Source organism: Hypanus sabinus, chromosome 9, assembly GCF_030144855.1.
Source record: "Hypanus sabinus isolate sHypSab1 chromosome 9, sHypSab1.hap1, whole genome shotgun sequence".
NCBI lineage: Eukaryota > Metazoa > Chordata > Chondrichthyes > Myliobatiformes > Dasyatidae > Hypanus > Hypanus sabinus.
Genome location: NC_082714.1, coordinates 69,768,320 through 69,781,495, shown reverse-complemented (window position 1 = coordinate 69,781,495; position 13,176 = coordinate 69,768,320). Strand labels below are relative to the sequence as shown.

General features: G+C 40.1%; 1 protein-coding gene across 7 annotated transcripts in view; it reads left to right on the top strand.

Annotated features, from left to right (window-relative positions):
* Positions 1 to 13,176, top strand: part of arhgap17a (Rho GTPase activating protein 17a) — a 191,558-nt gene that overhangs the window by 120,406 nt on the left and 57,976 nt on the right. For all 7 annotated transcript variants that reach the window (XM_059979887.1, XM_059979888.1, XM_059979882.1 and 4 more), the window contains one exon: positions 10,511 to 10,628. In XM_059979887.1, the coding sequence (XP_059835870.1) occupies positions 10,511 to 10,628 (118 nt within the window). The remainder of the gene's footprint in view (positions 1 to 10,510; positions 10,629 to 13,176) is intronic.

Here is a 13,176-nt window from a genome sequence, read left to right as displayed (position 1 = left end):
AGTGTTGAGCATAAAGTTTCTCTTTATGCCGATGATCTTTTACTTTTTATATCAAATCTGTCCACTTCCTTACCCCCAATGTTTTTACTTCTTAATCAATTTAACCAGTTTTCCAGTTACATAATTACACAAGAGTGAACTCTTCCCAATTAATAGAGAAGCACAAGCATTAGTATTTCATGACCTCCCTTTCAAAGTAGTTAATAATCAGTTTACTTTCCTTAGCATTACAGTAACAAGGAACTTCAAGAATCTTTTGAGAAAATTTTCCTAATCTTTTAAATTCTACAAAACAGAGTTTGACACAATGGTCACCCTTATCCATGTCTCTGATAGGTCAAATTAATGTTATTAAAATGTATATCCTTCCTAAATTTTTATACTTATTTCAGTCTTTACCAATTTTTATTTCTAAAGCTTTTTTTTTGACTTGTTAGATTCTATCATTTTGTCCTATCTATGGAAGGGCAAACATTCTAGACTTAATAAAGCTTACCTTCAAAAATCTAAAATAAGAAGGCAGTATGGCTTTGCTTAACTTCCATTGATATTATTGGGCAGCCAATAATATGGGCAGCCACTGTCTTACTTTTTGGTCCTTCTTTCATAATCAGACTGACTGCCCAAAATGGGTGGCAATGGAGTTGAACTCTACTAAGGATCTCTCTAGTTCTGCACTTCCCTGTCACTTGCCTAGACTAATTGTTAATCCTCCTATTAGACATACTCTGAGAATATGGGTTCAGTTTAGAAAATATAATGGCCTTCATGGTTTCTCTCTCTCTAGTCCTACCTTGCACAATCATCTTTTCCTATCTTCTATGCAAGACTCAACATTTCATGATTGGTATAGAAAGGGCATTAGGCGCTTTGAAAATCTTCTCATGGATAATCGTTTTCCAACTTTTCATATCTTATTCAAATATACTGGCTTGTCCTAGTCTTGGAGAAATTCTGGAGAGGTCTTTTTATCTTTATCCCATACTCTTAATTGCCACTTAGAGCCTAACCCTCTGATTGTCCTTTTTGGTACCTTGGGTGAGGCAGACATGCATTTGAGTCCAACTAAACATCGAACATTATCTTTTGCCTCTCTGTTGGCTAGACGCTTGGTTCTTCTCAGGTGGAGAGATGTTGCCCCACCCACTCATGCTCAGTGGCTTAGTGATATTATGTCCTGTTTAGACCTTGAAAAAATTCACTATTCACTTCTCAATTCGGACATAAAGTTTCATAAGGTGTGGGGACCTTTTTTTGAATACTTTCGTAACTCTAGATTAAGTTTATTTTTTTCTGTACCATAATCCCTTTTTTTTCCTGTAAGTTTTATGGTTTCTTTTTGATGGGAGTTACATTATAGTTTTGGTAGTAGGCATTATACTTTTTATATTTACAGCTCTCTGGGGTCAAACGCTCTGATTAATTTTTTTTACATATTGTAATGGTTGGCCTGGGGTTTCATTGTGGGAGGTTGGGGAGGATACTAACTTTATACAATTTTATTTTGGGTGTTGTTTGCTTATTGTTATGAATTATATATTTGATATGTTTATTTTGCACTGTATTAATCTTCATTTTGTTGATTTTTTTTGTAGTTGTTTTGTAGAAACACATAAGGAAATTAATAAAAAAAAGAACACAGCAATACACCACACAGCAGAACACAACAGAGCAGGACACAGGACACCGCAATCAAGAACACAGGATGCAAAATGAGAGAAGACACCAATCAAAACAAAATACAGTAACACAACACACCAGTCAACAAAATAGAATGCTGTAACACGCAACATGCAATGTGCAACACTGAGCACATCAATCAGTAGAGCAAAACATATCAACACTGAACACAACAACATGCCACACACCAGAACACCCCAATCAATGTTACAGAACAGGACAGAACACAATAAAACAGGTCGTAGGACACTGCATTCAACAATTCAGGACACCACAGAACACAAGACACAAAACAAAACAAGAAACAACATGAGAGAAGGCACCAATCAACACAGTACAAAGCAATACAGCAATCAACAGAACAAAACACAACAGCCTCATGTGTGGTCCTTGTCAAAGGCCTTCTGAAGTCCAAGTAAACAACATCCTGCTGTCCTTTGTATTTCCTGCCTTTTATGTCCTCAAAGAATTCCAACAGATTTGTTAGACAAGATATACTCTTAAGGACAACTTCAGCCTAGTTCCAAAATACCCTGAAACCTCATCCTTAATAATGGGGTCTAACATCTTCCCAACCACTGAAGTCAGGTTAACTGGCCAATAATTTCCTTTCTCCTGCCTCCCTTCCTTCTTAGAGAGGAGTGACATTTGCAATTTTCCAGTCCTCCAGAACCACTTCAGAAGTTAGTGATTCTTTAAAGAATATTACTAATTCCTCCACAATTTCTTGAGCTCCTGTTTTCTGAACTCTTGGGTATAGTCTATCTCGTATAGGTGACGTCTATCTTCAGACCTTTCTCCTTCCCAAGCATCTTTTCCTTAGTAGTAACAACTGAAACTCTCGAATTTCAGATAAACTTCGGGTTATGTTCCACAGTGAATGATGTTCTTCTATCATTGCTGTACCCCATTGCTACTTCTGCAGCATCATTTTTCAGTGGTCTGTTATCCACTCCTTTATATATCTAAAAAAAGACTTTTGTTATCCTCTTGTATTATTGCCTAGTTTACCTTTATGTATCGGCTTTTCTTTCCTTATTGCTGTTTTCGTTATCTTCTGTTGGTTTTCAAAAGCTTCCCAAACCTCTAGCTTCCCATGAATTTTTCCCATTTTGAATGTCCCCTCTTTGACTTCCCTTGTTCAAGTTCAACCATACATATCTATACAGCTAAACTGTTCTGCGTGGTTCTGCGGGGCCAAGCTGCAAAACATGCCACTTTTCAGCCACAGTTGCCTCATCCTTCCTTTGGAATGCCGCTCCTACTTTGGGATGAATCAGTCATACGCATTCCAAATTACCTGCAGAAATTCTAGCCATTTCTACTCTTGTCATCATCCCTGCTTGTCTCCCCTTCCAACTAATGCTCCTATTATACTTCTCTAGTTCCCTTTACTGTATAGCTGCTACATCTGATTTTAGTCTCAAACTGCAGAGTGAATTCTGTCATTTTATGATCACTGCGAGTCTCGTTCATTCCATATCATCCAAACCAGAATTGCCTTTTCCCTAGTGATCATAAGCAACTCTAAAATGCGATCTAGAAAGGCATTCTACAAATTTCTTCTCTTGTGATCTGGCACCAATTTGATTTTCCAAATCTACTTGCATATTGATACCCCCTGTGACCATCGTTGACTGCTCCTTTTACATCTCCAGTTGCAATTAGTACATTCTAGCTGCTGTTTGGAGATCTGGATATTATTCCCATCAAAATCTTTTTAACCTTGCAGTTTTTTAACTCTGTCCACAAGGACTCTATATCGTCTGATTCTATGTCACTTCTTTCAAATGACTTGATTGCATTTTTACCAACTGAGCTAACCTACCCGCTTTGCCCATCTGTCTGTTCTTTCAATATGATGTGGATTGTAGAACATAGAACAGTACAGCACAGGAACAGGCTCTTTGGCACACTGAACTAATCTCTTATGCCTACACAATTTACATATCCTGGCATTTTCCTCACATTCATGTGCCAATCTAAACATCTCTTAAAATCCTTAATGTATCAGCTTCCACCACCACCGCAGGCAGTGCATTTCAGGCATCCACTGCTGTCTGTGTGTAAAAAAAAAATTGCTCCTCACATCTCCTTTGAAATTACCTCCTCTCATCTTAAATGCATGCCTTCTGGTGTTAGGCATTTCAGTCCTGGGTAAAAGATGTTATCTGTCTACTCTATCTATGCCTTTTATAACCTTAACCTCTATCAAATCTCCTCTCAGCCTCCATCCTCTAGAGAAAGCAACACAAATTTGTCCATGGTGTGGTATACTGTGTCTGGTACTCCTGGTGTGGTCTTTTATATATTGGTGAGACCCGACGCAGACTGGGAGACTGTTTCGCTGAGCACCTACGCTCATCCGCCAGAGAAAGCAGGATCTCCCAGTGGCCACACATTTTAATTCCACGTCCCATTCCCATTCTGATATGTCTATCCATGGCCTCCTCTACTGTCAAGATGAAGTCACACTCAGGTTGGAGGAACAACACCTTATATACCGGCTGGGTAGCCTCCAACCTGATGGCATGAACATTGACTTCTCTAACTTCTGTTAATGCCCCTCCTCCCCTTCTTACCCCATCCCTGACATATTTAGTTGTTTGGTTTTTTTCTCTCTCTCTGCCCATCACTCTGCCTGTTCTCCACCTCCCTCTGGTGCTTCCCCCTCCCCCTTTCTTTCTCCCGAGGCCTCCCGTCCCATGATCCTTTCCCTTCTCCAACTCTGTATCACTTTCGCCAATCACCTTTCCAGCTCTTTTTTTTAAACTTTTTTTATTGCATTTTTAAATGGTTACAAAGTATGAAAAAACAATGTATATAACCCTTACCCCCTCCCCTTAACCCCTCCCCCCTAACTGCCCTATAGAAAAAGAAAGAAAGAAAGAATGCCTGGTTCAGAGGTCGGCAACCTGCGGCTCCAGAGCCACATGCGCCTCTTTGATCTCTGTGATGCGGCTCCCCGTGGTTTGTTAGCTTTTGAAATGTAATTCGAAATTTGAAGATTATGGTGATCTTGTACAATATGAAAACTTTGCGGAGACACCGTTTCCTGGCACATCCGAACCGGCTCACAATTAGCCACCGTTCCGGCTAAGGGAGATAGCCTACGGGGGTTTGTGAGTACGTGTCTTTTGGAGCATCCGCGCCCACGGGGACGGGTTGAGGGAGGCTTTAAAGCAAGGCTGTTTAGTTCGAATAAAGTTACCTTTGACTGCAGTCTTTATTTTAGCGCTGCGTGTAGCGCTACACCGCTACAACGTGTTTTTTTATCGCTATTAATATACATCACAACTGCCAATGCCTGACACCCGCCAGTGCGCGCATTCTTTTAATTCTTCGATCCAAGGTAGGCTACCTACGGAGTAACCTTCAACCCAACGTCTTTTTTTCGGAGTTCAAAATGTTTTTGTTGCATGCAGAAATGTAATTTCGTTTTCTCTGCAGGAGTTCATCAATTTCATAAATGCAACACATTATAGTTTGTTTATACATAGCATAAAGGCAAAAAAAACCCGTTGTATGCAGTGTTATTTCATTTTGTGGCTCCCAGTGTTTTCTTTTCTGTGGGAAATGGGTCCATATTGGCTCTTTCAGTGATAAATGTTGCCGACCCCTGGCCTGGTTGTTGGAAGATCTCCACATGCTCCATGGAATTCGTAATAACTTTAATATGTATATTTATTTCTTTCCCCTAATAACCAATTGTTTCATCTTCAGAGCATCTATATATTTAATCCTGTCTTTTGTAAATAAGGGCTCCAAATTTTCAGAAATGTTTCATATTTATCTCTTAAATTATAAGTAATTTTTTCTAATGGAATACAACCATAGATTTCTTTCTTCCAAGAATTTATACTTAAATGTTATTGCCGAAATCTAATGAAATAGAAATTTTAATTCAAAAAGGAAATATTAAAACATTTATATCTTGCATGTATAACTTGATTCAAAGACAGGTAATTAAACAAGGAGTCCGTAAGTCAAGACAAAAATGGGAAAGTGATTTGAATGTTAAAATTGAAGAAACAAATTGGTCAAGACTATGTCTTGATAGTATGACAAATACAATAAATGTTCGGTTAAGATTAGTGCAGTATAATTTTCTTTCCAACTCTTAGCTTCATCCCACCCCCTCCGGTCTTCTATCATTTCGCATTTCCCCCTCCCCCCACTACTTTCAAATCTCTTAGTATCTTTCCCTTCAGTTAGTCCTGACGAAGGATCTCGGCCCAAAACATCGACAGTGCTTCTCCTTATAGATGCTGCCTGACCTGCTGTGTTCCACCAGCATTTTGTGTGTGTTGGACAAATTTGTCCAACCTCTCATAATAGCACATACCTTCTAGTCCTGGTAAACTTCTTCTGCACCTTCTCCAAAGCCTTAACCTCCTTCCAATAATGGGACAACCAGAACTGTATGCAACATTCCTAATACAACCTAACTAGTTTTATAAAGTTGCAACATAACTTCCTGACTTTTGTATTCAATGCCTCGACTAATAAAGGCAGGCATGCCACATACAGTGGTATGCAAAAGTTTGGACACCCCTGGTCAAAATTTCTGTTACTGTGAATAGTTAAGTGAGTAGAAGATGAACTGATCTCCAAAAGTCAAAGTTAAAGATGAAACATTATTTTCAACATTTTAAGCAAGATTAGTGTATTATTTTTGTTTTGTACAATTTCAGAGTGAAAAAAAGGAAAGGAGCACCATGCAAAAGTTTGTGCACCCCAAGAGATTTGAGCTCTCAGATAACTTTTACCAAGGTCTCAGACCTTAATGAACTTGTTAGGGCTATGGCTTGTTATAGTCATTGTTAGGAAAGGCCAGGTGATGCAAATTTCAAAGCTTTATAAATACCCTGACTCCTGAAACCTTGCCCCAACAATCAGCAGCCATAGGCTCCTCTAAGCAGTTGCCTAGGACACTGAAAATTAAAATAAATAATGCCCACAAAGCAGGAGAAGGCTATAAGAAGATAGCAAAGCGTTTTCAGGTAGCCGTTTCCTCAGTTCATTATGTAATTAAGAAATGGCAGTTAACAGGAACGGTGGAGGTCAAGTTGAGAGTCTGGAAGACCAAGAAAACTGTTCGTTGGATTGCTAGAAAGACAAATCAAAACCCCTGTTTGACTGCAAAAGACCTTCAGGAAGATTTAGCAGACTCTGGAGTGGTGATGCACTGTGCTACTGTGCAGTGACACCTGCACAAATATGACCTTCATGGAAGAGTCATCAGAAGAAAACCTTTCCTATGTCCTCACCACAAAATTTAGCGTCAGAAGTTTGCAAAGGAACATCTAAACAACCCTGATGCATTTTGGAAACAAGTCCTGTGGACTGATGAAGTTAAAATAGAACTTTTTGGCTGCAATGAGCAAAGGGATGTTTGGAGAAAAAAGGGTGCAGAATTTCATGAAAAGAACGCCTCACCAACTGTTAAGCATGGGGGTGGGTCAATTATGCTTTGGGCTTGTGTTGCAGCCAGTGGCATGGGGAACATTTCACTGGTAGAGGGAAGAATTAATTCAATTAAATACTAGCAAATTCTGGAAGCAAACATCACACCATCTCTTAAAAAAAAGCTGAAGATGAAAAGAGGATGGCTTCAACATGATGATGATCCTACACACACCTCAAAATCCACAGTGGACTACCTCAAGAGGCGCAAGCTGAAGGTTTTGCCATGGCCCTCACAGTCCCCCGACCTAAACATCATCGAAAATCTGTGGATAGACCTCAAAAGAGCATTACATGTAAGACAGCCCAAGAATCTCACAGAACTAGAAGCCTTTTGCAAGTAAGAATGGGTGAAAATCCCCCAAACAAGAACTGAACAACTCTTAGCTGGCTTTAGAAAGTGTTTACAAGCTGTAATACTTAGCAAACGGGGTGTTACTAAGTACTGACCATGCAGGGTGCCTAAACTTTTGCTTCATGCCCTTTTCCTTTTTTGCCATTTTGAAACTGTAAAAGATGGAAATAAAAAAGTAATCTTGCTTAAAATATTAAAGAAATGTGTCATGTTTAACTTTATGCCTTTTGGAAATCAGGTCACCTTTTACTCGCTTAGCTATTCACAGTAACAGAAATTTTGACCAGGGGTGCCCAAAATTTTGCATGCCACTGTACCTAACCATCCCATCAAGCTCTGTGGCGACTTTCAGGGACCTATGAATTTGGACCCCAAGATCCTTCTGCTCATCAACACTGTTAAGAATCTTGCTCTTAACAGTATACTGAATTGAATTGAATTGACTTTATTACTTCCATCCTTCATATACATGAGGAGTAAAAATCTTCATGTTACATCTCCATTTAAATGTGAAATTTATAGTAATTTATAATAAATAGTATGTACGACAGGACGGTCAATATAACAGAAATACAATTGTATCAGTGTGAATCAATCAGTCTGATGGCCAGGTGGAAGAAGCTGTCCCGGAGGCCTGTTGGTTCTGGCTTTTATGCTGTGGTACCATTTCCTGGATGGTAGCAGCTGGAGCAGTTTGTGGTTGGGGTGACTTGGGTCCCCAATGATCCTTCAGGCCCTTTTTTCATACCTGTCTTTGTAAATGTCCTGAATAGTGGAAAATTCACATTTACAAATGTGCTGGGCTGTCCACACCTCTCTCTGCAGAGTCCTGCAATTGAGGGAAGTACAGTTCCCATACTAGGCAGAGATGCATCCAGTCAGGATGCTCTCAATTGTGCCCCTGTAGAAAGTATTTAGGATTTCGGATCCTATACCAAACTAGTTCAACCGTCTGAGGTGAAAGAGGTGCTGTTGTGTCTTTTTTACCACATAGCCAGTGTGTACAGACCACGTAAGATCCTCGGTGATATGTATGCCGAGGAACTTAAAGCTCTTCACTCTCTCAACCATAGATTTATTGATGTCAATAGGGGTGTAGCCTGCCTCCATTCCTCCTGTAGTCCACAAACAGCTCCTTTGATTTTGCAGCATTGAGGGGGAGGTTGTTTTCTTGACACCACTGTAGTAGGGTGATGACTTCTTCTCTGTAGGCTGGTTATTATTATTATTTGAGACTAGGCTATTATTATAGATTATTATATGATTATTTGAGTGTAGTATCGTCAGCAAATTTAATTAGCAGATTGGAGCTGTGGGTGGTGACATAGTCATAGTCATGGGTATACAGAGGAGGGGCTTAAGTCACAGCCCTGAGGGGCACCTATGTTGAGAGGCAGACGTGAGGGAGCCCACTCTTACCACCTGCTGGCGATCTGACAGGAAGTCCAAGGTCCAGCTATGCAAGGCAGATTGAAGGCTGAGGTCTCCAAGCTTCTTGTCAATTCTAGAGGGAATTAATGGTGTTGAATGCTGAACTGTAGTCCAAGAACAGCATTCTCATATAAGCATACTTCTCCCGATGTGTAAGGATGGTATGTAGAGCTGTCTCTCTACATTTGATTAACCAAGGTGCAACACTTCACATTTGGCTGGATTAAACTCCATCTACCAATTCTCTGCCTGTATCTGCAACTAATCTATATCCTACTGTATTCTGTGCCAGTCCTCTACACAATCCACAACACTACCTTTTATCTGCAGCCCTACTGACCCACCCATCTACATTTATATCCAAGTCATTTACTGTATATATTAACGAACAGCAGAGGTCCTAGTACAGATCCCTGCGGAACACCACTAAGCATAGACCTCCAACTAGAATAAGTTCCTTCAACTACTACCCCGTCTTCTATGGGCAAGCCACTTCTGAATTCAAATGGCCAAATTTCCATGCATCTGAATCTTCTGGATGAGCCTCCCATGAGGGACCTGTCGCCATATTGAAGTCCGTGTAGACAGCATCTGCAGCTCTGCCTTCATCAATCACCCTCATCACCTCATCAAAAAATTCAATCATGTTAGTAAGACATGACTTCCTCACATAAAGCCATGCTCTCTCTCCCTAATTAAAAACAAGAGAAAATCTGCAGATGCTGGAAATCCGAGCAACACATACAAAATTCTGGAGGAACTCAGCAGGCCGGGCAGCATTTATGGGAAAAAATACACTTGACGTTTTGGGCCGAAACCCTTAATTAGACCATAGTTTTCTAAATGCATCCTTGGATGTTAAGCTCCCAACTGCAATCTTTTAGCCATGACTCAAGTGGTGCCCACAATGTCATACTTGCTCATTTTTAACTATACTCCAAGGTTATCTACTTTGTTTCATACATTCTTGTGTACTCAAATATAAGACCTTCATTCCTGCTTTCTTTCCCCTTTTCCATTTGCCTCTATGTTACTGGAAGTTAAATAATCTTTTTGTTAAATCATTATTAACCTCTCCTGTACTCTCCTTCCATTTTACTTTATCTGTCCTTTTCCAAGGTGTTGAACCCAGCTCCAAGTATTTAGTTTAAAGCTCGATCCACAGCTGTAGTTCTGTGATTCATTAGGACTCTGGTACTGGCATGGTTCTATTGAGCCCATTCCTTCAGAACAGCTTTTTCCTTCCCCAGTATTGTTGCAAATGTCTCAAGAATTCAAACCCACTTCTCCTACACCAGTCTTTATTGCATGCATTTGGTTCTCTGATCTTGTTCATACGAGTGAATATGCCCTTCAATAACTGAACCTCAATATCACTGTTACAATATTATGATTATCAAACCAAATGGAGGCTTATTTCATTTGGGCTTTAGGGATATATGTTTGCATCGGGGCATGGGGCAGGGCATATAGTTGATTGAATTTAGCCAAAGGATTGTTGTGACTTGCTCAATATGGGGCCTGGTTTGGGTTTGGAACTTGAAGTGAATGATTTAGAATTTAAATGGTTTATTTCAGGTATAATCAAGCACAAAAGACTGCTTTTTCGGGAGCTAATTTCCAGGCAGTAGCAGCAAAGGTTGATTCCCTCCGGGAAGAAATGGATGAAGCTGGAAATAAAGTGGAATTGTGCAAGGTAGGTTTCTATTGCAGTCTAAATTTGGAAGCCAAAATGTGCATTTTGATGATAACTGCCTGCTGTGAGCCCTGTTTGGCATTAGATACAACTGCTTATGTTTGATTGGCATCTGCGCCCAGTCTATTTAATTCCTTCTGATTTAACAGGCTTACATCAATTCTCAGGTTTTAAGTTACTTTCATTACAGAAAGATCTGGGTGTTTGCATGATCTTCAAGTCAAGTCACTTTTATTGTCATTTCGACCATAACTGCTGGTACAGTACATAGTAAAAATGAGACAACGTGTTTCAGAACCATGGTATTACATGACACAGTACAAAAACTAGACTGAATTACGTTAAATAAAACAACACAGAGAAAGCTACACCAGACTACAGACCTACACAGGACTGTGTAAAGTGCACAAAAACAGTGCAGGCATTACATAAATAATAAACAGGACAATAGGGCAAGGTGTCAGTCCAGGCTCTGGGTATTGAGGCTCTGTGATTTCTTTCATATTCACAGATTGTCAGTGGTGATTATTTAAGAAGTAATTAAGGGCATTTTGTTTAAAGCCTTACTGGTCAGCATTTTGAGCCAAGATAATGGTGATAATATGATAATACTTTAAACTGGAGTACCTTTGCCTTCTATCATGGGCACTCCCACAGTATTATTAGATAACAACACAATAACTGGAGAGCATGCTGCATGCAGCTTGCGAATCTGAAGGAACAGCAGAGACCAATACAGTTTGGCACCGACGGAATTGCAGGAGTTGCCAGTCAGCATTGAACTGAAAGCAGGACTGCCTTAAGGACTCCAGCTCCGGATTTTTCCTCTGAGTTTATTCCCGATTCCTTCCTCGTGGGTGGGTATAGCTGCAAGGCAGCAGAGGTTTGAGATCAGGAGTTTTCCCTCCTAGATGAGCTGCCAACCATGTCTGACCAAAGCAACTAGTTTTAAGGTGCCAGTAACCTGTCACCCAGAGAGTTGTGGATCTGTGGAATGCTCTGCCTCAGAAGCCAATTCTCTGGATGCTTTCAAGAAAGAGTTAGATAGTGCTCTTAAAGATAGCTGAGTCAAGGGATATGGGGAGAAGGCAGGAATGGGGTACTGATTGTTAATGATCAGCCATGATCACATTTAATGCTGGTGCTGGCTCGAAGGCCCGAATGGCCTACTTCTGCACCTATTGTCTATTGTGTATTCTCTTGTCAGTAGAAACATTCCACTGGGCTTAGTAGCTAAGCCACACATGAAGGCCGGGAGCTGGACTTGGTTGTCACAGGCTATTTGAGACGCATGCCATTGGGTGCATTTAATAGGTAGTGGGAGTTTATCCCCACCACCTCCCTTGACTACGACAAACTTAAGGAGTGATATATATTTCAGGGTTACAAATTTGAATAATAAAATAATTGCATTGTTTTCTCCCTGTTTTCTCATCTGTCTTCTAAATTGTGGTCCCTGTGAATTCCAATACCAGGTTTAGAAACAGTTTGGTTTGAACAAGTTCCAAGTTTACCTTAAACCTGAGTCCAGAGTCCAAAAATATCAGTAAAGAGATGATGCCTCTTAAAAGTGGTATCAGCTTGGAACCTGACCACACCTTGTAATGAACATAGGGATTTTGGCTACAGGTGTAAACTGAATAGCAAGTTGGAGGTTAGGTAGAACTTAAAGGTCAGATATAGAGGCGTGACATCTGCTACCAGTTGCTTTGGAGCAACAGGAATGTGTCATTGGGACTAAAGCTGATTTGGAGTGAGACCCTAGGTAATTTAGTGTCATTAATTCCACCTTCAGCACTTGGCCTTCCAAGTGCTTATCGTGACACCTCTTGTTTATGTTAGTGACAATGGTGTTAGTGACCCTGCTTCTGGCTATCCATCCCTTCGAACCTGACTGTCAGTTCTCTTTACCTGGGTCCATTTTATTGCAGTTTCTATGTGTTTGTTCCTCAAATATCCCAAACTCTCAGTCTGGAATGCAATCAGTGACTGATCATTCATAGCCTTCCTGAATAGAGAATTGAAAATATTCACTAAAGGTATCTCTTTGAGGCCCACAAACTAACCAGCCTTGCATTACCTCACCAGCCACAGTGTGCTAACTTGTGAATATAAGGATCAGATTTAATATCATTGGCATATATTGAAAAATTTGTTAATTTTACAGTAGCACTAAAAATGTAATACATGATAAATAAATATAGAGAAAAAACTGTTACATTAAGTACCTGTATCTCAATTAAATAGTTAATTTAAAATAAGAAATGCCAAGTAACAGAAATTTTAAAAAAAAGTTGTGAGATAGTGTTCACGTGTTCCATGTCCATTTAGGAATCAAATGGCAGAGGGGAAGTAACTGTTTCTGAATCGCTGAGTGTGTGCCTTCAGGCTCCTGTACCTCCTTCCTGACAGTAAAAATATGAAGAGGGCATGTCCTGGGTGGTAGGGGTCCTTGATGATGGACCCCATCTTCCTAAGGCATCGCTCCTTGAAGATGTCTTGAATACTATGGAGGCTGTACCCATGATGGAGCTGACTGATTTTATTA